The sequence below is a fragment of the Hippocampus zosterae genome, chromosome 6 (genome assembly GCF_025434085.1).
Source record: "Hippocampus zosterae strain Florida chromosome 6, ASM2543408v3, whole genome shotgun sequence".
NCBI lineage: Eukaryota > Metazoa > Chordata > Actinopteri > Syngnathiformes > Syngnathidae > Hippocampus > Hippocampus zosterae.
In genome coordinates, this window is record NC_067456.1 from 22,470,521 (window position 1) to 22,494,112 (window position 23,592).

Sequence of the window (23,592 nt, forward strand, 5' to 3'; positions counted from 1 at the left end):
TTTGGACAGCAGAAAACTGCTCCAAAAAAACTCCAACAAAAGCGGTGTTCACACGGCACACATTTGAATCGGTGCTGCACCGATTTATTTTGTTGCGATATATCTTACACCGGTGCAAATTTTGTGGAGCGTACACATGTAAAAAGCTGCTGACGAAAAAGAAGCGTGTTTTCCCCGTTGCAGCCTCACTTGCGTTCACACGGCAGTTTCTGCGGCCGTGCAATAGGATAGTTAATAAAATTAATACGGAAATAAAACAAAGAGCTGTTGTGTTGGTTCTTTTTAAAACATACTGTACACTTTATTAATTTGTTTAACTCAAGCAGCTACAGGCACGTCCTTCTTCTCGGTCTCGAGAGGCGTTCAATGACCGCCCCCGAAAACGTAAATCAACGATGACTTCGATGACACTCAGAAAAGCAAACATAATGCGCCAAACAGAAAATCAAGAGAGGCAATCACAAAATAAATTCTATGGGGGGGGGGGGGGGGGGTTGTGAACACACAACAGAGGAACAAACTACACAAACAACTACGAGACAGTCCAGTCTCTACAAAAGGAAGGATGACGGAAGTACAACAGAGCAACACATTCTACCCATATGTAATCAAATCTTCTCATGCGTAGCGAGACTACCCCTGTAGCGTTCACACATACCATTTTACATCGGTGCTGCCCCGCAAACGAGCATTTACTCCGGAGCACATTTTTAAACCACCTCCTTGAGCAGGGTTAAATTTGCTCCAGTTCAAGCTTTTTTCAGGGTCTACACCAGTATAACTTTGTATGTGTGAACGCTCTACGGGGGCACCGGTGCTGCATTGGAGCAAAAGTTGCCGTGTGAACACCCCTAAATTACCCCGTCATCTCCCTCCTCGGCTGTCAGCAACTTCTTGGGCTCCATGGTGTGTCCAGAAAATGCAGGAAGCACAATGCTTGAGAAAGTTGGTGGGATCTGGGTTCACGAGAGACAGTTCCTCAATGAATCACAGCTGCCGTTTTGAAAACACAGACTACTCTGTCTGTCAACTCCACAAAACCCTGACGTGCAGGCACATGATTTTGAGCGATCAAATCTGATCTCTGACCAGGAAATTTAGGAACAATTTGTTGAGCAGTGGTCAATGTCAATAGTCCAAGATCGAAAAATCAAATTTAGTAGTTTAAGTTGCAATATCACAAATCAGCACAAGATGGCAGACATGTCTTAGTTGTGCTTACGCTGGGCCTTCTGTTCTGTTCACACTGCAGGGCGTGATGCACAATTTATTAATTTATTTTTGTTAAATCAGATTTTTATATGTACTCATTCACATGACTGAAACAAATGTGACTTTTAATTTGAACGAAATGATCCGTGATGGAACAGGGATGACCAGAAAGGATGACATTGAATGATGTCTAGCACCTCTCCCCTCCAAAAAAGACGACACGTGGCACAGCCTTTACGGAAGTCAATATGGTCCCCCGTGCAGGGACTCTTTCTATCATCTCATATCGCCAGAGTAGTGAGGCAGCAGAGGGTAGATATAATTTGGGAATAAGAGGCGACGGTCCTCAATCTCATTTAATGGAGAGGTTGTCACGTCACTGCGAAATAAATGGAGTGAGTCTGTGTGGCTGAATTACTTCTAGAGCCCAAAAATGAACCACTTTGTGGTTCATTTTTCAAATGACATTACAGTAAATTCAAATGTTAAGACAACAGCTGTTAGTCAAAATAACTGCAGATTCACGGACGACATCAGAGGTCTCCTGAGGACTCCCTCTCTTTTTGTGGATTTGGAGTGATATGCAGGACAAAGAGTAGCGGAATGATTTGAAAAATTTTAGTGTGTTGATTTTTGTGACAAAATGAGTTCTTGGACGTAATGGTGGTATCCTGTTCAGCAGTTTTGTGCTGTCCTTGAGTGGTAGTTTTTATGCAAGGGAGCCCATTGCACTGGGAAAAAAAAGACGGTACTATATGTGGTTATTTTGCTCCAACCCTTTTGTAGTTGGATTAGGATAGTGTATTTCTTAGACAGGCATTAGTACTTTCCACATATGCTTGTATTTTGTCCAAATTTAAAACGGCAGTTTCTGCCACGTCTGATTCAGATGTGCTTGATCCAATGTGCCCCCCAGTAGCACTTATGAAAAAGTGTGTCGTCCTCCATCACTTAAGTTGCCCATCCCTTATTTAGAAGAATGCGAGTCATAAAACTTTGCATCAGTGTTTACAGCTACTAATGAATCTATCACTGGCACAAATATGCTGAATATTGAAACATGCTGTATGTGGGAGTAAAAGTGTAATTATCAGATTTTAAAAACGACATTTGTTGTGCCAATCTGTTTCCCAAATCTAATCGTGTATGTGTGTGGGTGAATAAGATGTATTAACTTTGTGCATTCTGTAGGTTGTGGTTTAATTTAGTTCTTGTAAGGTTGATGTGCATCCTATAAATGTATGAGGCCCCTGCCACACAAAACATGGCAGCGACTCTCACAACCAGAATAGAACTCAATGTAGGTCAATGTATACTTACAAGTATGTATGTATGTGTCACGTCGCGTGTCCGCCAGCAGGTGGCGGGTTTTTTCCTCCGGCATCGGCACACCTGCCCGTAATTTCGGGCTGATTACCCCCCTTTATTTAGAGACTCCGGCAGTCATCTCACTGCCGGAGAATTCCACGCCGTGCCATATTGCTCTCGCGCTCGATTTCACTATTTGTCGTTCGACCTGTTGCCTTTTTGCCTTACGGCCGATTACTCTTGTTATTCGCGTTTCGCTTCTAGATTTTGTATTCATTGTATTTCCGCCAATTCAGGCCCCCCTCGCGTAGTCTTGTTTTCCGCAAGGGTTTTCAGTTGTAGTTTCCTTCTTTGTTATTCCTGGTCCTTATTTGACCAGCGTTTTGTGTTACCGTTTTTTCCCTGTCGGGCTCTTTTTGTTTTTGTCATTAAAGACACTCTTTTCGTTGACAAAGATTCTTTCGTTGTCTGTTTTCCGGGGATCCAACCCTTTATTTCCCTGTTCTACACGGAGCGATCGTTATCGCTTCGGGCAGAACGTGACAGAATTCTCCGGCCACCATGGATCCCGCAGACTTCGAAAAGATTTTGTCCGCTCTTTCCCGACAAGAGCAACAGATGAGTCAGCAGGGCCAAGCCATTAAGGAACTCCGCGGCACGGTCTCCATGCTGGCTCATCGGTACTATGATTTAGAACCTCGGTTGGTCCGGGTGGAGGAGCGGGGACCATCTCCCCCCGGGGTTCGTTCTATCATTCCTGAAGCGCCCTCCTCATATCCCATTATGACGAGGGAGCCATCGCTTCCACACCCCCCTCGCTACGGGGGCGAGCACGGGCAGTGTGGACACTTCCTCCACCAGTGCTCTCTCATATTTGACCAACAGCCGTCTGCCTATGCTAATGACGCCGCCAAGGTGGCATTTGTCATGAGTCTGTTGACAGGTCCGGCGGCGGCGTGGGCGATTGCGACCAGTGACGCTAAGCCGAATCTCCGTACTTCGTTCCCCGATTTCGTGGCAGCGTTCCGCCGGGTGTTCCACCATCCCGTGCGGGGCAGAGAGGCAGAGGGCCGGTTACTCGCCCTCCACCAGGGAGAGCGATCGGTAGCAGACTACTCCATCGAGTTCCGGATCCTGGCCGCCCAGAGTGGATATGGTGATCGGGCGTTGTGTGGTCTGTTTCGCCGCGGACTAAACCCTCAACTCAAAGACGAGCTGGCGACCCGCGACCACAGCACCGACCTGGAGGAGTTAATCGACCTCTCCCTCCTCTTGGACAACCGCCTGAGGGAGCGAAGCCGGGAGCGTGGAGGTGATCGGTCCCAGTTCCGACGAACACCCACGGAGGAACAGATGCAGCTGGGAGGCAAGGACGTTGGTGCGGAGGAAAGAAAGCGTCTTTTCAGCGAGCGAGCGACGACTGACGGCGTTCCACCATCTCCTCACGCCGCAACCAGCCATCCGGGGTCGTCACCCCCTGCCCACCATGAGTACTGTGAGTCACGACCTCGCGCGCCCCCCTTCGAGTCTAGGCGAGTCGACTCGCGGCCTGGACACCCCAACAGACTTGAGCTCGAGGGGGAGATATTTGGGGAGTCCCGGTCGTGGCGGGTTCGGGCTCTGGTAGACTCGGGGGCAGATGACTGTATAATGGACACCGATCTCGCATCCGAGCTGGGTTGTCCCGTGGAGAAGTTGATAGATAGGAAGCGGGTTTGTGATCTTGATGGGCGCCTCCTGGCGGTAGTTACGCATAGGACGGAGCCGTTGAAACTTCTACTGTCCGGCAACCATGTCGAACACCGCCGTTTTTACTTGATGCGGTCTCGCAACGCCCCGATCGTTCTCGGATTACCCTGGCTTAAGACACACAATCCCGTGATTTCCTGGGCGCGCCCAGCGATAGACAGCTGGAGCCAGTATTGTTACCAGCACTGTCTACAATCGGCCGTCGGGAAGCATGAACGTGTCACACCCCCCGAGGAGATCTGCCTTGACGGAGTGCCGGACTGCTATCGGGATCTTAAGGAGGTGTTCAGCGAGGATCGTGCCCGCTCTTTGCCTCCACACCGCCCCTACGATTGCGCTATAGACCTGCAGGCGGGCGCTCCGTTGCCGACCTCGCGGCTGTATCAGGTGTCCCAACCCGAGCGCGAGGCATTGACGGAGTACATCAACAGCTCGCTCGCTGCAGGTCTTATTAGACCATCGCGTTCACCGTTAGGGGCGGGTTTTTTCTTCGTAGGGAAAAAAGACAAGACCCTGCGACCCTGCGTAGACTATCGGGGATTAAACGAGATTACTATTAAGAATAGATACCCGCTACCCTTGCTGGACTCTGCCTTCGCCCCATTACAGTCAGCCACCGTTTTCTCAAAATTAGACTTACGCAGCGCTTACCACTTGGTTCGCATCCGGGAGGGTGACGAGTGGAAGACGGCTTTTAAGACCCCCCTGGGTCATTTTGAATACTTGGTTATGCCTTTTGGGCTGACCAACGCTCCTGCCGTTTTCCAAAATCTAATCAATGACGTGTTAAGGGACATGATTAACATCTTTTGTTTCGTTTATCTTGACGATATTTTAATTTTTTCCCGGTCATTACACGAGCACCAGCAACACGTTAGGCTGGTGCTACAACGTCTACTGGAGAACCGGCTTTTCGTCAAGGCAGAAAAGTGTGAATTCCATGTCCCCGTCATCTCCTTCCTAGGGTTCATTATTGAACAGGGCAGGTTAAGGGCGGACCCCATTAAGACGCGTGCAGTCACTAACTGGCCGGTTCCTACCAATCGCAAGGAACTGCAGCGCTTTCTGGGGTTCGCCAACTTCTCCCGACGCTTCATCCGCGGTTACAGTCAGAAGGCGCTCCCCTTAACCCGCCTTACGTCCATTAAAACCCCATTTAAGTGGGATCCGACCGCGGATGCGGCGTTCGCAAACCTGAAGGCGGCGTTCACCAGTCCCCCCGTACTACAGCACCCTGATCCTGATCTCCCCTTTATCGTGGAGGTGGACGCCTCGGATTCGGGGGTGGGGGCTGTGCTGTCCCAGCGCTCTCCGGTCGACCAGAAGCTGCACCCCTGCGCCTTCTTCTCCCGTCGACTCAGTGCCGCCGAGTCCAATTACGACGTGGGCAACCGTGAACTGTTGGCAGTTGTGACCGCCTTGCAGGAGTGGCGGCACTGGCTCGAGGGGGCAAAGGAACCTTTTACGGTCTACACAGATCATAAGAACCTCGCCTACCTCCGCTCCGCCAAAAGACTAAACGCCCGTCAGGCCCGGTGGGCCCTCTTCCTCACCAGGTTCGACTTCATCCTCACCTACTCCCCCGGGTCTAAGAACACTAAGCCCGACGCCCTTTCCCGTCTCCACGAGCCTGCGGGGAGGGATCGATCCCCGGAGACCATTCTCCCGACCCGGTGCATCGTGGGGGCCGTCCAGTGGGAGGTTGAGCAGCGGATCCAGGCAGCCCTGGAGGGGGTTCAGGTGCCGACGGAGTGCCCAGCAGGGAGGCTATTCGTACCTCCTTCCCTACGACCTGAAGTTCTGCAGTGGGGACATGGGTCCAGGGTGGCGTGTCATCCCGGGGTGAACCGGACTGTGCAACTCGTCTCCCAGCATTTCTGGTGGCCGGAGCTCCGCAGCGACGTGACGGAGTTCATCAAGGCCTGCACCTCCTGCGCCTGCGGCAAGTCGTCCCATCAACCTCCGGCGGGACTGCTCCAGCCGTTGCCCATTCCTCCTCGCCCGTGGTCCCACATCGCCCTGGACTTCGTCACGGGTCTCCCGCCTTCCCGGGGTCGAACTGTCGTGCTCACGATCGTGGACCGCTTCTCCAAGGCGGCTCATTTTGTGCCTTTGTCCAGGTTGCCGTCGGCGCTGGAGACCGCCAACCTCCTCGTCGAACACGTCTTCCGTCTCCACGGCATTCCACTGGACATTGTCTCGGACCGGGGGCCCCAGTTCGTCTCCCGCGTCTGGAAGCGGTTCTGCCGGTCCCTCGGGGCCACGGCCAGTCTGACCTCGGGGTACCACCCCCAGTCCAATGGACAAGCCGAGCGTGCCAACCAGGATCTGGGGGCGGCCCTCCGCTGTGTGTGCCTTCACCGTCCCTCATCCTGGGTCGACCACTTACCCTGGGTGGAGTACGCGCACAACACCCTCGTCTCTTCTGCCACTGGTAGGTCCCCCTTCATGGCCGCCTACGGGTACCAGCCGCCGCTGTTCCCGTCCCAGGAGGGGCAGGTGGAGGTCCCCTCTGTGCAGCACCACCTCAAGCGGGCCCATCGCGTGTGGAAGGAGGCCCGGGCTGCGTTGTCCCGCACGGCGACCAGGAACCAGCGGATCGCGGATCGTCGCCGGCGCCCGGCTCCTTCATACGTGGTGGGACAGAAGGTGTGGCTGGCAACGAGGGATCTTCGCCTGGCCGGCACGTCTGCGAAACTGGGACCCCGATTTACTGGACCATTCGAGGTCGAGGCCGTCATCAGTCCAGCTGCAGTCAGGCTCCGGCTGCCACCCACCATGAAGGTTCACCCCGTCTTCCACGTCTCCCTACTCAAACCCGTGTCTTCCAGTGACTTGGCTCCTCCTCCCACGCCGCCGCCCCCTCCGCGGGTCGTCGACGGTGACCCGGTGTACACGGTTCGTGCCATCCTGGACTCTCGGCGCAGGGGAAAGGGGTTCCAGTATCTGGTCGACTGGGAGGGCTACGGGCCTGAGGAGCGGCAGTGGGTGCCTCGCTCCTGGATCCTTGATCCGTCCCTTTTGCGCGACTTCCACACTGCACATCCATCCAAACCGGGTAGTCCGCCGGGAGGCGTCCATTGAGGGGGGGGTACTGTCACGTCGCGTGTCCGCCAGCAGGTGGCGGGTTTTTTCCTCCGCCATCGGCACACCTGCCCGTAATTTCGGGCTGATTACCCCCCTTTATTTAGAGACTCCGGCAGTCATCTCACTGCCGGAGAATTCCACGCCGTGCCATATTGCTCTCGCGCTCGATTTCACTATTTGTCGTTCGACCTGTTGCCTTTTTGCCTTACGGCCGATTACTCTTGTTATTCGCGTTTCGCTTCTAGATTTTGTATTCATTGTATTTCCGCCAATTCAGGCCCCCCTCGCGTAGTCTTGTTTTCCGCGAGCGTTTTCAGTTGTAGTTTCCTTCTTTGTTATTCCTGGTCCTTATTTGACCACCGTTTTGTGTTACCGTTTTTTCCCTGTCGGGCTCTTTTTGTTTTTGTCATTAAAGACACTCTTTTCGTTGACAAAGATTCTTTCGTTGTCTGTTTTCCGGGGATCCAACCCTTTATTTCCCTGTTCTGCACGGAGCGATCGTTATCGCTTCGGGCAGAACGTGACAGTATGTTTAAATACAGGTAGCTGTTAGTTTTTTGTTTTGTTTTGGGGTTTTTTTTGGGGGGGGGTTAAGTGCAAGGCCATAGTTTCTGTAGTGTCTTATCTGTCACTTGGTCTACTCAAAATGCACAACTCTCATGAAAATTGATTTTATATATGACCAGCTGTTGATGACCTAAACTGTCAAACCTAACCTATAGTGCTTAGCTTCACAGTTCACGCAGCTATCTTCCAAGCATCTTACAGATGAAGGTAAATGTTATAGATGCGGCTCTTATCTTCTGTTGGTAAACCTCGCATGATGTTTTCATGCATCAAAAAGGTTCTGGTAATCTTTGAAATAGCACTTCCGAATCAGATGTGACAAAAGTGCTGCTTTAATGCGGACAAAATATTTGGAAACTTCATTCTTCCGTGACACTTGCTCAAGAAACGCTCACATGTGTACAGGTGACTTTCCAAATAACAGATTTTCGAATGTATGAATGACTTGTCAAGTCACGGAGCTCAAAATTCATAAGACAGAAGTTGCAAGTCTTAAAATCAGTGACTCGTGTTGACTCGAGTCCAAGTCATGTGATTTGAGTTCGGCCCCCTGCTGCTATGAAGTTATATACTTGAGATGAATTGCTGAAATACTCACAGGCAATGCGGACTGTAGCCTTGCGACTTTTGGAGGTACCTAAGTGACTCCATGCCACACAGAGACACCAGTAGTCTTCCGGGCCATGGAAATCCTCAACCTGCTGACGGGACACGTTGATCATCACCTCCCGCACTTTAAGCCCTATAAACAAAGGAAAATGTTGAGGGTTTCTTTCCACATTTTTGTGTGAGAATAGATTCACCTCAGACAATGATTCCATATGGATTTCTGCAAACATCCACATTGTGACTTTTTTTTATGGCTGGAACAACAACAGCAATACAAGTTGTGTTTTTGTCTGAACTGCTTCATCCTCAAGAGGTTCGCGGGCGTGCAGGAGCCTATCTCAGCCGTCTTTGCGCAGTAGACGGAGTACACCCTGAACCGGTTGCCAGCAACGCAGGCACAGGGAGAACACACAAACTCCACACATGAAGCATGTAGCTGAAATCGAACACTGCACTTCTGTACTGTGAGGCCAGTCGCCAGTCAACCACTAGGTCGCCGTTTTACAGGAATAGTTCTGCACATTTTTTTGAAAGGCTTATACACACACACACACACACGCACACACACACACACACACACACACACACACACACACACACCTCCAAAATCTCAATATTCTAAACACTGCTTCTGAAAGTATCAAAAGAAATAGGCAGAAACCCTATTCTGTTCTATATTCCAGCAAGCTGTACAAATGTACAAAGTAACAGCCAAAAGGACACTTAACACATTAAAGAATAATTTTAACATCTGTACAGAAACCCTTCAAACGGCATTTGTAGAAGGACTATGCAAGAGAATGCAAGAGACTATTGCAGGTGATGTAACAAAAAGGGTGCTACGTCCGAGTGCCACCATATCATATTGGACAATGCTTTTGTAACGTTAAATGCACTGAAGTGGACGAAATGAAAACATTGAGTCAGAAAATCCCCTCAGACAATTTACAAGTGTTTGTCACTCTGTCACAAAGTTTAAAATTGCCACTGCACACATTTTAATCTGATTAATCGGCTTAAGGCAGATATGTGCATTCTCATTACTCCTCAGAGTCTCTGTCGTCGACAGGACCTCATTCACTCTGTTGGATTAAAAGGAAGACGCGTTGTATGCACTGGGACTTTGGTTGTGCCACTCTGATAAATAATGCTTTAATCTGACAAGCTCTTACTCAAGTCAAAGAGCAACACACGGTGGGTGCACAGTTTGAAAAATATTGAGCAGACATCAAATGAATACCAGTTAAACCTATTTGAATGGCACAAGGGCAGATCCATGTCGCTGCCAGGCGTAAAAAAAAAAAAAAAGTGGTGGTGCATGGTGGGTATACATGACATAGCTATTGTAATCACTGGACAAGTGAAATCCAACATATTTGTGTCACGTTCTGCCCGAAGCGATAACAGATCGCTCCGTACAGAACAAGGAAGTAAAGGGTTGGATCCCCGGAAAGCAGACAATGAAAAAATCTTGTCAAACAAAAAGTGTCTTTAATGACAAAAAACAGAAAGAGCCCGACAGGGAAAAACGGTAACAAAAAACGCTGATCAAATAAGGACCAGGAGTAACACAGAAGGAAAAAACAACTAAAAACGCTCGCGGAAAACAAAACACGAGGAGGGCCTGAATTGGCGAAAATACGATAAGTACAAATCTTAGAGTCTAAACGCGAATCACAAGAGTATCGGCCGTAAGGCAAGAAGGCAACGAGTCAATAACAAATAGCGAAATAGAGCACGAGAGAATATGGCACGGCGTGGAATTCTCCGGCAGTGAATGAGCTGCCAGAGCCACTTTAAAAAGGCCTGATAATCACCCTGGAATTAAGAGCAGGTGTGCAGTAGGCAGAGGGAAAAAACCCGCCACCTGCTGGCAGGTACGGAACGTGACAGTACCCCCCCCTCAACGGACGCCTCCCGGCGGACCCCCCGGTTTGGAAGGATGAGAGGTGTGGAAGTCGCGCAGAAGGGACGGATCAAGGATCCAGGAGCGAGGCACCCATTGCCGCTCCTCCGGCCCGTAGCCCTCCCAATCGACCAGGTACTGGAAACCCCTGCCCCTGCGCCGAGAGTCCAGGATGGCACGCACTGTGTACACTGGACCACCCTCGACCACCCGCGGAGGTGGCGGCGGCGTGGGAGGAGGAGCCAAGTCACTGGAAGACACGGGTTTGAGTAGGGAGACGTGGAAGACGGGGTGAACCTTCATGGTGGGTGGCAGCCGGAGCCTGACTGCAGCTGGACTGATGACGGCCTCGACCTCGAATGGTCCAGTGAATCGGGGTCCCAGCTTCGCCGACGAGCCGGCCATGCGAAGATCCCTTGTAGCCAGCCACACCCTTTGTCCCACCACGTATGAGGGGGCCGGACGCCGACGATGATCTGCGATCTGCCGGTTCCGGGTCGCAGTGCGGGACAACGCAGCCCGGGCCTCTCTCCACATGTGATGGGCCCGCTTAAGATGGTGCTGAATGGAAGGGACCTCCACCTGCCCCTCCTGTGATGGGAACAGTGGCGGCTGGTAGCCGTAAGCGGTCATGAACGGTGATCGGCCGGTTGCGGAGGAGACGAGGGTGTTGTGTGCATACTCCACCCATGGTAAGTGGTCGACCCATGATGCGGGACGGTGGAGGCACACACAGCGGAGGGCCGCCCCCAGATCCTGGTTGGCGCGCTCCGCCTGTCCGTTGGACTGGGGGTGGTACCCGGGGGTCAGGCTGGCAGTAGCTTCGAGGGACCGGCAGAACCGCTTCCAGACGCGAGACACAAACTGGGGCCCCCGATCCGACACAATGTCAGTTGGAATGCCGTGGAGACAGAAAACGTGTTTGACCAGGAGGTTGGCGGTCTCCAGCGCAGACGGTAACCTGGACAAGGGCACAAAATGAGCCGCTTTGGAGAAGCGGTCCACGATTGTGAGCACGACCGTACGACCCCGGGAGGAGGGAAGGCCCGTAATGAAGTCCTGAGCGATGTGGGACCAGGGGCGTGGCGGAATGGGCAACGGCTGGAGCAATCCCGCCGGAGGTTGATGGGAAGATTTGCCGCATGCGCAGGAGGTGCAGGCCTTGACGAATTCCGTCACGTCGCTCCGGAGCTCCGGCCACCAGAACCGCTGGGCGACGAGTTGCACCGTCCGGTTCACCCCCGGATGGCATGCCACCTTGGACCCATGTCCCCACTGCAGAACTTCAGACCGCAGGGGCGGAGGCACGAACAGTCTCCCCGCTGGACACCCCGCCGGTACCTGAACCCCCTCCAGGGCAGTCTGGATCCGCTGCTCAACCTCCCATTGGACGACCCCCACGATGCACTGAGCCGGGAGGATGGTTTCCGGGGGCCGATCCCCTCCCGTAGGGTCGTGGAGACGGGAAAGGGCGTCGGGCTTGGTATTCTTCGACCCGGGGGAGTATGTGAGAATGAAGTTGAATCTGGTGAGGAACAAGGCCCACCGGGCCTGACGGGAGTTTAGTCTCTTGGCGGTACGGAGGTAAGCGAGGTTCTTATGGTCCGTGTAGACCGTGAACTGTTCCCTTGCCCCTTCGAGCCAGTTTCTCCATTCTTGCAAGGAGGAGACAACAGCCAACAGTTCACGGTTGCCCACGTCGTAATTGGCTTCGGCCGCTGTGAGTCGACGGGAGAAGAAGGCGCAGGGTTGCAGCTTCTGGTCGATCGGAGAGCGTTGAGACAGCACCGCCCCCACCCCTGAATCCGAGGCGTCCACCTCTACAATAAAGGGAAGATCAGGGTCAGGATGTTGAAGTACGGAGGGACTGGTAAACGCCGCCTTTAAGTTTGCGAATGCTGCGTCCGCGGTAGAGTCCCACTTAAATGGGGTCTTAACAGACGTAAGGCGGGTTAAGGGGAGCGCCTTTTGACTATAGCCACGGATAAACCGTCTATAGAAATTTGCAAACCCCAAAAAACGCTGCAGTTCCTTGCGGTTAGTTGGAACCGGCCAGTTTGTGACTGCCTGTGTCTTAATGGGGTCTGCTCGCAACCTACCCCGTTCAATGATAAACCCCAGGAAGGAGATGACGGGAACATGGAATTCACACTTCTCTGCCTTGACGAAGAGCCGGTTTTCTAATAGGCGCTGTAGCACCAGCCTAACATGTTGCTGGTGCTCATGTAAAGACCGGGAGAAAATCAATATATCGTCCAGATAAACAAAACAGAAGATGTTAATCATGTCCCTTAAAACGTCGTTGATGAGATTTTGGAATATGGCAGGAGCGTTAGTAAGCCCGAAAGGCATCACTAAATACTCGAAATGGCACAGAGGGGTCTTAAAAGCGGTCTTCCATTCATCTCCCTCTCTGATACGGACCAAGTGGTAAGCGCTGCGTAAATCTAATTTTGAGAAAACGGTGGCGGATTGCAATGGGGCAAAGGCGGAATCTAACAAGGGTAGTGGGTATCTATTCTTTATTGTAATTTCGTTTAACCCACGATAGTCGACGCAGGGTCGCAGGGTCTTGTCCTTCTTTCCCACGAAGAAAAAACCCGCCCCTAACGGTGAACGTGAAGGTCTAATGAGGCCTGCAGCGACTTCCTTCCTCTCCACCAACGTCTTTGCCTCCCAGCTGCATAGGTTCCTCCGCGGGTGCTGTCTCCCGGAATACTCCACGATGTTCCTCACGGTATGGAGTGCGTCGGAACGGAAAACGATCTCCCCCACGCTCCCGGCTTCGCTCCCTCAGGCGATTGTCCATGAGGAGAGCGAGGTCGATCAGCTCCTCCAGGTCGGTGCTGTGGTCGCGGGTCGCCAGCTCGTCCTTGAGTTGAGAATTCAGGCCGCGACGAAACAGTCCACACAATGCTCGATCGTCGTATCCGCTTTGTGCTGCCAGAATCCGGAACTCGATAGAGTAGTCTGCGACCGATCGCCTTCCCTGGTGGAGGGCGAGTAGCCGACGCTCTGCCTCTCGGCCCCGCACGGGATGGTGGAACACCCGGCGAAATGCTGGCACGAACTCAGGGAACGACGATCGGAGAATCGGCTTGGCGTCGCTGGTCGCAATCGCCCATGACGCCGCCGGACCTGTCAACAAACTCATCACATAGGCCACTTTGGCGGCATCATTAGCGTAGACGGACGGCTGTTGGTCGAATATGAGTGAGCACTGGTGAAGGAAGTGGCCACACTGCCCATGCTCACCCCTGTAACGAGGGGGGTGTGGAAGCGATGGTTCCCTCGACATAGTGGTATGTGAGGGGGGCGCTTCCGGGGTGGCTGGACGGCCCCCGGAGGGTGGGGGTCTCCGTTCCTCCACCCGCACTAAACGAGGTTCGAATTCGTCGAACCGATGAGCCAGCATGGAGACCGCGCCTCGGAGTTCCGAAATGGCTTGGCCCTGCTGACTCATCTGTTGCTCTTGTCGGGTAAGAGCGGACAATATTTTCTCGATATCTGCGGGATCCATGTTGGCCGGAGAATTCTATCACGTTCTGCCCGAAGCGATAACAGATCGCTCCGTGCAGAACAAGGAAGTAAAGGGTTGGATCCCCGGAAAGCAGACAACGAAAAAATCTTGTCAAACAAAAAGTGTCTTTAATGACAAAAAACAGAAAGAGCCCGACAGGGAAAAACGGTAACAAAAAACGCTGATCAAATAAGGACCAGGAGTAACACAGAAGGAAAAAACAACTGAAAACGCTCGCGAAAAACAAAACACGAGGAGGGCCTGAATTGGCGAAAATACGATAAGTACAAATCTTAGAGTCTAAACGCGAATCACAAGAGTATCGGCCGTAAGGCAAGAAGGCAACGAGTCAATAACAAATAGCGAAATAGAGCACGAGAGAATATGGCACGGCGTGGAATTCTCCGGCAGTGAATGAGCTGCCTGAGCCACTTTAAAAAGGCCTGATAATCACCCTGGAATTAAGAGCAGGTGTGCAGTAGGCAGAGGGAAAAAACCCGCCACCTGCTGGCAGGCACGGAACGTGACAATTTGTTGTATATGTTATAATGCTTATGAATCTCTTTTGACTAAATCACGTTTAGTTAATTGTCACACTTTTCCACTCCAAATCTGAACCGTATGAATCATTCACATCAAGAATGCCATGGCAGGTGATCATCAGAAAAATTTTACTCAATACATTTCAATGATGCTACAGAAAACGTAATAATTGCCTTACTCCAACTCAAACAAGCCCTCTAAAATATGTATATATGGTATGATTAAATACATTAAGTACCGTTATTTATATTTTTTTTCCGGTAAAGGGCACTTTGGACGTACACAGGCATACCAGAATTATGAAGGGGACTAAACTACTTCACACTGTAGTTGCATGTCTGCTCCATAAAAAAATAAAATAAAAATACTATACCATAGAGCTCAGAACTATATGTGTCGACCGTAAGATAGTGATGTGCATTTGAAAGTATGTCAAACTTCAGAACTAATTTAACAGCATCACACAAATGTGAATATCAATACGGCATGAAAAATTTGTTGCAAACGCAATATTGTGCAATATTTAAACAACCTCACTCGAGCTATTCAGATTGAGCCAAAGTAAAATGGCAAAGGCTGTAATGATCTTAATTGTTACTGTTTCACTTGTCTGCGAAGTGTATTTCCTAAAATAATGATAAATTATTGGTGACATCCTAAAAAGATGAGATTTAAGAGCAAACATTGTGTACACAAACATCCATCCATCCTTCCATTTTTTGATCCACTTTATCCTCACAAGGGTCGTGGGGGGTGCTTGACACCATGAACCAGTTGCCAGCCAATTGCAGGGCACACAGACAAACAAACCATCCATGCTCACACTCACATTCACACCGAGGGACAACTTTGAGTGTGCATGTTTTTGGAATGTAACAGGAGTACCCGGAGAAAACCCACCCAGGCCCAGGGAGATTATGCTAACTCCAAACAAGGAGGCCGGAGCGGGGATTGAACCCAAGACCTCTGCGCTGTGAGGTGGGCGCACGAGCCACTGGACCACCGTGCTGCCGTGTATACAAACAGTCACCTCAAAATGTATTCAAATGACAATGTCCTATGTTTTGGTCAAACAGGACCAATTAAAATTACTTAGAAATATTATTTAAGTGACGTCTGTTCAATATGAAATCTTTATGTGGGTACATTCAAAATTAAAGTCATTTTGAGCAATGTTCCCTCTCATTTTCCATCCGTCTGAGCATTCACACAAACTTGCTGAGCACTCCTTGGATGACGATGAGCAACATTAGACATGCATATGGCGGTCAAACCAGGATCACACCTGTCCAAAAACTGTGATCATAACAAGGTACGTGATGTAAAATGTTATGATCACAGTCACATCCAAAAAAAAAAAATAAAATAAAAATTATGACACAAGTAAAATTGGCCTACGTTTGTTACGGTACTTTAATTTTAGCACATAGGTTATTTTCAGCATAATTAATTCAGCCATTCTCTTTTGCTATGGTCACACATTGTTCATTCCTATATAATGGAAAACATCCCATTAAATAAGATACAAAAATTCCTAGTTACCTGTACCTTTGAAAGCCTAATTCAAGAGGCTCGTAAACTATGCTCATGTTTGGACTTCCTGAATGGACCCAATACTGAAACTGTCACGGAAGTGGGAATAATCTGGTGTCCTGTTTGTAGATTAAAGTGGGATGGAAATAAAGGAATGGGTTTGGAAATGTAGTGTGTGCGTGGTGTGCGCCAGCTGTCACTGTGTGAGCAGAGAGGGTGAGAGAAGTGGGCAATTGCCCACGTGTGCAATTTGAGGGAACGTTGATCTTGAGTATACTCATAATTGTTTCATTAGTACTGCACCATAAGTGTTCGAGTGAGAGAGCAGTTGGTTTAAAAAAGCAAAGTGATTCCAAGAGGAGAGTCAATACTTCCATTCATCACGTTATCGTTAAAACTAATCATGGGCCAGTTTTGAGGCTTGGGTTTCCTGTTTCTTGACAATTTTTTAACTTATTATCCTTCTAATTAAATATGTAACGTAGGAGGAAAGATCCTTCTTACTTTTACTTGTAAAGTATATTTCAGAGACTGTACTTTTTTACTTCTACTTGTGTATTTATTTGAATGAGTATTTTTACTTTTTTTACACAAGCAATTGTACTTTAACTCAAGTAGAGAACGTCAGTACTTTTTCTCTCTCCGTTGAGCAATCTGAAGTTTCGAAAAATGGTTTGCTCTCTTTGATGATGCAAATTTAATGGTTGAACAAACATGCTGTCTTGGGGGTGAGGGGTCTCATGAAAAGTGACGATTTTGGAGGTACAAATTTTCAGCCTGGCGGCAGTGATATACGAGCCTATTGCTTCACGTGGTGACTGATGCTATTTGACTTACAGCTGGTTAGGCTGTTAGATGGGCTATTACCTTAATAAAGTCAACATTGCTTGTGCTTTAGTTTTCTTTTGCTTGTATTATTGGCACACATAGAGTTTGCTCTTTTGACAGTGAAATGATGAGCATGCTTTGGTCTACTACGCTAGGTGTTCGGTCAAAATAATGAAAACCAACACAGTAATAGATAGCTCCCATCCATCAGCAGTCGGCTTTCGTTTTCTTTTCTTTTCCAGAATTGCTTTTGATCAGTAGCCTACATGACTAGAAATTTGGACTCTGCCTTGACGAAAGGTTATCAGCGATAGTCATGCTCCAGTATCGTGTCAACTATTGTTTACTAACATTCTGAATTTGTCACTGGTTGCAGGTTGTTGTGGTTGTGGTGGTGGTGGAAAAAGGGTGGAAAAAGAGCAAAAAAAGCAGTGAGAAAAGGCAGGAGTGCAGGATGTACAAAAAAAAAAGTATTTCTTGTTATTCCTCCTCCCAAAACAAAAAAGACAAACAATGAGCATGGATGGCATTTGGAATAAAACCCCCCCACAAAATTAACAGATCTCCACAAAACAAGACCCAAAGTAGCAAATCAAAGTTGAGAACGGACTCTGAAGTGGGAACATGGCAGGAGTAGGGTATTTGACGCCTGGCAGAAACAACGACCGGACAAAGAGAAAGTAATCAGGGAAATCATGCTGCATTCGAGGAGGGTGGGAAGTCAGATTTTTCCCAGTTCCCTGTTTCCTAGTTCCAACCGCAAAGTGTTTGATATACAGTAACTGTTGCCTATGAACAACCAATCACAGTGTGCATAGATTAATAATACCGTATTTTCTGCACTAAAAGACGCACTGGATTATGAGGCGCACCTTCAATGAATGGCTATTTTGTACATTTTTTTCATACATTGGACGCTTCACATTATAAGGCGCAATCTGCATGCAAACGGTCTCTTCAGGGAGGGACAGGTCAAGAAGTCAACAATTCAAATCAAATATACATTTAGAAAAAAGAGCAAACACAAATGAGTACAGTTGTACGATACAATGTTCATCCTGCAAAGCTTTATTCATCATGTGACAATAAAAAATATTTTAATTTGTTCAAAATATTTCAGATATACCATGCTCCTCCCTGCATTTTAAGTATGTACATCTTTTGACAGTTATTGGTATTATTATGTCAAATATTAGAACTATTTTAATGAAAAAAGTGCAGTATTTATGTAGCTTACGTTTACTTGAACAAAACAGCATTCGTTAAGTGTGTCTGCTTCTTTTTTAAATCTTTCTCCGGCTGGCACCTCTTCGTCACAGCCTATCAGTCGAGAGTGAAACACAAACATAATTCATAATTTCCTCACAGCTGAGGGTTCACACATTGACAGTGTGTGGGCACGTGTGTATGTGTGTGGGTGGGGGGAGAGAGATGGTGGAGAAAATAATAATCAATTACTTTCCATGATAGTGTAAAATGCACAAGCCTCTATTTGGAGAAAAACAAACAGAATGAAAGAAATCTGAGGGCTTGTGGGAGAGGGAGGCGGGGTAAGCATTGTAACACAGCAAGCAAGTTGAAACAGAAAGTGTTGACAGGTGGCTTGCCTGACAGACGGCGCTGAGTGTTGCCATTGTGTCATCTGTCATCCGTATTTGTTTATTGTCAGAACAGTGTTGACAAGGCTCATTAGAGTAAACCATTTGATCTGTTTCTCTTCAACTTAGAAAAGTTCTTAACTTGTTGAATCCATCTAAAAATCAAATCATCCATCTATCTATCTATCTAGCTAGCTATCAACTACCAGATATGGGCACCTGAGTAAATTTTGCCGGTCAGTGTTTCGTCATCAGTCAGCGGCTGGACCACCCATCTGTCATCGTCAATCCGTCATTATTTCAAGACAAAGCAATACAATAACTGTCAGTCCGTCAATCCGTTGTTATTTTAACAACGCTTCCGTCATCGCTCAATTAGAGTTCTGTTCCTATTTTAGGTCCGTCAGTAAATGTTACTGGTCTTCCGGGTCGTCATTGTCAGTCTATCACAGTGTCATCATTATTTTAACCTCACTCCTGGAGTTTTCAGACAGAAAGCGAGCTTTCTCTTTCTCCTTCTTCTTCTCTTAGTTTATCAGCGGATTACAGCTCTTTGGTACATACCGCCACCTTGTGCACAGGAACTACAAAGGGATGTGGGAGGCTATGTTATCTACTATAAGACAAAATTCTGAGGGGGCCAGATGTGGCTTCAGAGCTGTGCTTTTCCCAGGTCTGCCCAATATATTTAATACTGTTAATAGCACTGCAAGCACATATGGTGACTTGGACAAGCGGCTGTTGTGACAGCTGGCCACACACACCATGCAGGGAAGTTTGGCAGTTTTGTTTGGCTCCTTTACAAAGCAGAGTGAACTGGCCAATACTGCTCTGCAACAGACAGGTGAGTGAGTTTGCCGATTCCTCAATGAGTTCTTGCACTTAATGTTGTTTTGTTGTTGTTGTTGTGGTTTTGTTTTAAACAGTTCTGTGCCATGAATGGTAATTGTATGCATGGTAGCCCTTTGCACTGGAAAGAAAAATGTGTTATTGTTTGCTTGAAACCCATTATTGTCGCAAATGTGATCTTTTATTCATGTGTTTTGAGCATGACATATCATATCATATCAAGTTACTTGATTTATAATGGGTCACTACATGAATACATAAGCACATACATTGACCATATTTAAAATGGCATTTTAGTCAGACATCCATTGATCTACCTAAATGATTCATCTACAAATTGATGATTTTAAGCAAGGCCACAACTTGACGAGTGTACTTTATTATACATGACAATATTTGAGGGTGTTTGATTTATGACCGATTCAATTCCAACGGGTGAATATCTCTCCCCAAAAGCCATTTTGATAAGTTTCTCAATACATGCGGTTATGAGACAAGAGACAATTTAAGAATGTAATGATTTGAAAAGGTAAAAATTACATTTGATTCGATTCAGGGGGATTACAATTTCATTTAATATCGTACAGCTGTAGCTTTTGTCATGTTTAATAATATGCAACAAGTAAAAGCTCTCCAAAGCCCAAACTATCCAAGTTACCGGTAATTATATTCAAAAAGAGAATGAATCAACAGCAACACCAAGCTGTTTTATATTGATTTATTTCATCTGGAAATCTCTCATAAAAGACGATTCCATACGATGACATATCCACAGGGGTGCTGTATGATTCAAACATGTACCATTTTATATCAAAACCAATTTCCCGCTCGAATTGTTTTTTTGTAACACCCGAATAGTGACACAATTAATTTTAAAAAAATTATTCCCCATGTGTTCATTAGTTTCACATTAATTCATACAAAAAATATCTGTAAAATGCCTGAAGTTGCATGAAATGGGTCTAGTTTTATAAGGTGTGTGTTTGAGGTATTGGACATTTGAGATCAACCACGCACAGTGGTGGGACCAAATATCGATTCTGAGAAATATCATACAATTTTCTCTCTCACATGATACAGTATTGATATACTCACATCACATACAGTATGTGCAGGTTTTAATTTGATGTGAATCTTTATTTTGTGGACCATCAAAATGTACAGTGAACGTCTGTTTCACATCCACTTATCCATTATCTGATCTGCTCCTCCTCATGAGGGTCCCGGACGTGCTGGAGCCTATCGCAGCTGACTTCGTGTAGTAGACGGGGTACACCCTGAACTGGTTGCCAGCCAATCCCATGACACATCTAGACAAGCAACCATTCATGCTCACAGTCACACCTAATCGAACTCATGACTTCGGCCCTGTCAGGGGGACGTGCTAACCAGTTAACCACCATGCCGCTGGAAAGCCTGTTTTTCTTCATTATATTTTAAATATTTGGTTGTCCCACCAATTGCTGCCGCATTTATTTTCTCTTTGCGTAAAACAAAGACTCACAATACCATCAAGACTGGAGTCAAATGTTTGTACACTGTTTTACAAATCAAATGCCGGCAATATTGCATCACAACACAAAGAGCAACTGGGGGTTCGGTATCTTGCTCAAGGGCCCTTCAGCCACCAACTTCTGGGTTAGGAAACGACCACTGAAACACAGCCATTCCGCACCATTTATATCTTACTGACACAACTGAGAAAACAAAAAAATAATAAATCCCAGCAGGGCTGACAATAAAAATCTCTCCACTGAAGACATGTTGCGCTATTTCATGTGGGTAGGGAATGACTTTGCATGACTGTAATGTTTGTGCTAGTGGGTTAATAGTTTATTCAAATCCTGATGCCACATGCAAACACATCCGACATAACAATGACAGCTAATGTAGCAATGGATTTGTAAGCCCAAGACTGTGGTTGGTGTGTTTTCTGGGTACATGTAAAATATCAGAGGAAGCAAAAGTTTCCTTAAATTCCTTCGTTTCAAAGGTCCCAACTTATTCTGGGGACAACAACGTTGATAAAATATCAGACAGGACTAGAATTAAAATACTTCATGGATGAAGAGGAAGTTCGACAGGTGGGTGGCTGTTTGAAGTATCTTGTAATAGGGACGGTTGAACGATAGGGAGGTTTATGGGTGATGTGTTAGATGGATTCAAATATTGACATGGTTCTTTGCCTTGTCTGTAAAATCAGGGAGAGAGTCATTCAGGGACAATGCAGTCTAGTGATGGTGGTGTTTGAGGACGGAGTTAAATCCAGAAGTGGTGAGTGAGGCGCAGATGACTGTTAACTTCATCTGTTTGTGTCCGTCTTCGTCCTTGACCTTGGCGGCAGGGTTATTAACTGTTATGGATAAGTTTGCTCACTGTTTTGGAACGAGTGAAGTCAACTGGAGAAGATACTGGAAGCCGACAGTTTCAAAATCCGGCATTAAGTTGCTTGGACTGCTGTTTCAAAATGTTGTGACGCTCCTGTGTGTGTACTTTCTGGTTATTGACTGGATAGATTAGTGCCCAGTCGCAATTTTCTCAATTTTCTTCAGTATATCGGACACCATGTCGTTTCTAAAACACAGAAAAATTGTGTTCTTTCTGCTCCAAAAATGTTTCACAGCCGAAATTGCCTTGTCACCTCTGTTTGAGGCCCAGTGGCTGACTCCATTTGCCTTGGCCTATTTTGCTGCAACAGTTTGCCTCCATACCTTTCACAGACTACGTTTACATTCGGTCAATATTCGGGTCAAGATTTCAGTTTCTGAAACATTTGGAATACCTGTTTATGTGCGTGAGCGGACAGTTACTCCCACACGCATGGTAGTTGTGATCAATGGGAATAACCCGATCAAACCAGGCAATGTATGGATAACGTCATGATGACTTTCTACTGTCAATAAAACATTATATTCATGTCCCTCATCACAGGATTAAAGCCGTTGTCTTGCTCCTCGCTCCAAAAGTGTATTGCTGTGTTGCGCGTGACTGCATGTGAGTTCTGCCATGTTTGTTTATCTCTGCTTGTTTGTGACGCACTGACTTCATGTGTATGTACTGTATGTGTGTGTGTGTATTTTAAGATAAGAAAAAAAACCTTGATTAATCTCACATTGGAGAAATTCCCAATTCACAGCTATTAAGTTATGAAAGGAAGAAGTAGAAGAACAAAATATATGAGCTGCTGTAAAGGCAGCCACTATCGCCGTGCCATCTTGAAGTCAAAATAACAAATAATACAACACAACACCTAAGACACAGATAGTCGTTCAATCTTAACTACTTTTCTTCATCGTCTTTGTTGTATGAAGCAGTTATAGATGAAAAAGAGGAGAGGATCAAAGTGTCCTTTTACCAGTGGGTTAAATACGTCATGCTGAAAATGTGCACACGTCTGCTTCAAGCTAAGTTTTGAAAGCAAACATGAAGCTGTAGCGTCCATTGACGAAAAGAGATTGGCTCACATCTCCTGTCCCACGTAATCCGCTTCAATTCTAAGCCGCAACTCCCAGTTAAATATACGCATCGGCGCTCTGCGCTGACGCTTCCTTCTTCTCATTGTCGGCTCCTCAAGCCATGCATCCATCCAGCCGCAGACCGTTCAACAGCACCGACCTCTCCGCTGAACCAAGCTGGGCTGTGAAAAATGCTGCCCATTAATGTGCAAAAAAAACACAAGTTCCCCAGAGCTGTCCAGCAATGTCAGTCAAATGGCACTGACATTCCTCCCAAACAAAAACAGTGCTGGTATACCCATGTTGCAGAGAAGACGCAACCAACAAGCAAAGAGTCTCCTCCTTGATGAATCTTGTGGCCAAAAAATGCTGAAAAACAATCCACATCTGTCTGGTCCACACGACGCAATAACAAACACAAAGTGACAAAACAAAACACAAAAATAACAACAAAACAAGGCTCATGAGAGCACTTGCCGTCGGCTGCCTACTCACGCGCCATCTTGGACTTATATATACAGTTTATATATACACACACACACACACATTCACACACACATGTGTGTGTGTGTATATACACGAACTGTCATTTCTAGCATAGAGCCAGAAGACAACGTGAAAACGCTGCGGATGAATCAATGTATTCAAGTTAGGCTCACTACGGTGAGTACGTGGGATCGCTGTGCATACAAGTACTTCCTTATTACACAGATGACGACTCCTTGCTGAGAGAGCACGCACAGAACACAACCCAATGTCCCTTTCAATCGAGATGTTGGTCTTATTCGGGTTTTTAAATATCAGATTTATTGCATGTTTACACGCCCT

At 47.4% G+C, this 23,592-nt stretch overlaps 2 protein-coding genes across 4 annotated transcripts in view; one reads left to right on the top strand and one right to left on the bottom strand.

Moving 5' to 3' along the window:
• Positions 1-23,592, top strand: part of LOC127602307 (golgin subfamily A member 7-like) — a 362,070-nt gene that overhangs the window by 224,047 nt on the left and 114,431 nt on the right. The window lies entirely within an intron of this gene.
• unc5db (unc-5 netrin receptor Db) overlaps positions 1-23,592 on the bottom strand; it is a 293,387-nt gene that overhangs the window by 123,193 nt on the left and 146,602 nt on the right. For both annotated transcript variants that reach the window (XM_052068215.1, XM_052068214.1), the window contains exon 3: positions 8,522-8,665. In XM_052068215.1, the coding sequence (XP_051924175.1) occupies positions 8,522-8,665 (144 nt within the window). The remainder of the gene's footprint in view (positions 1-8,521; positions 8,666-23,592) is intronic.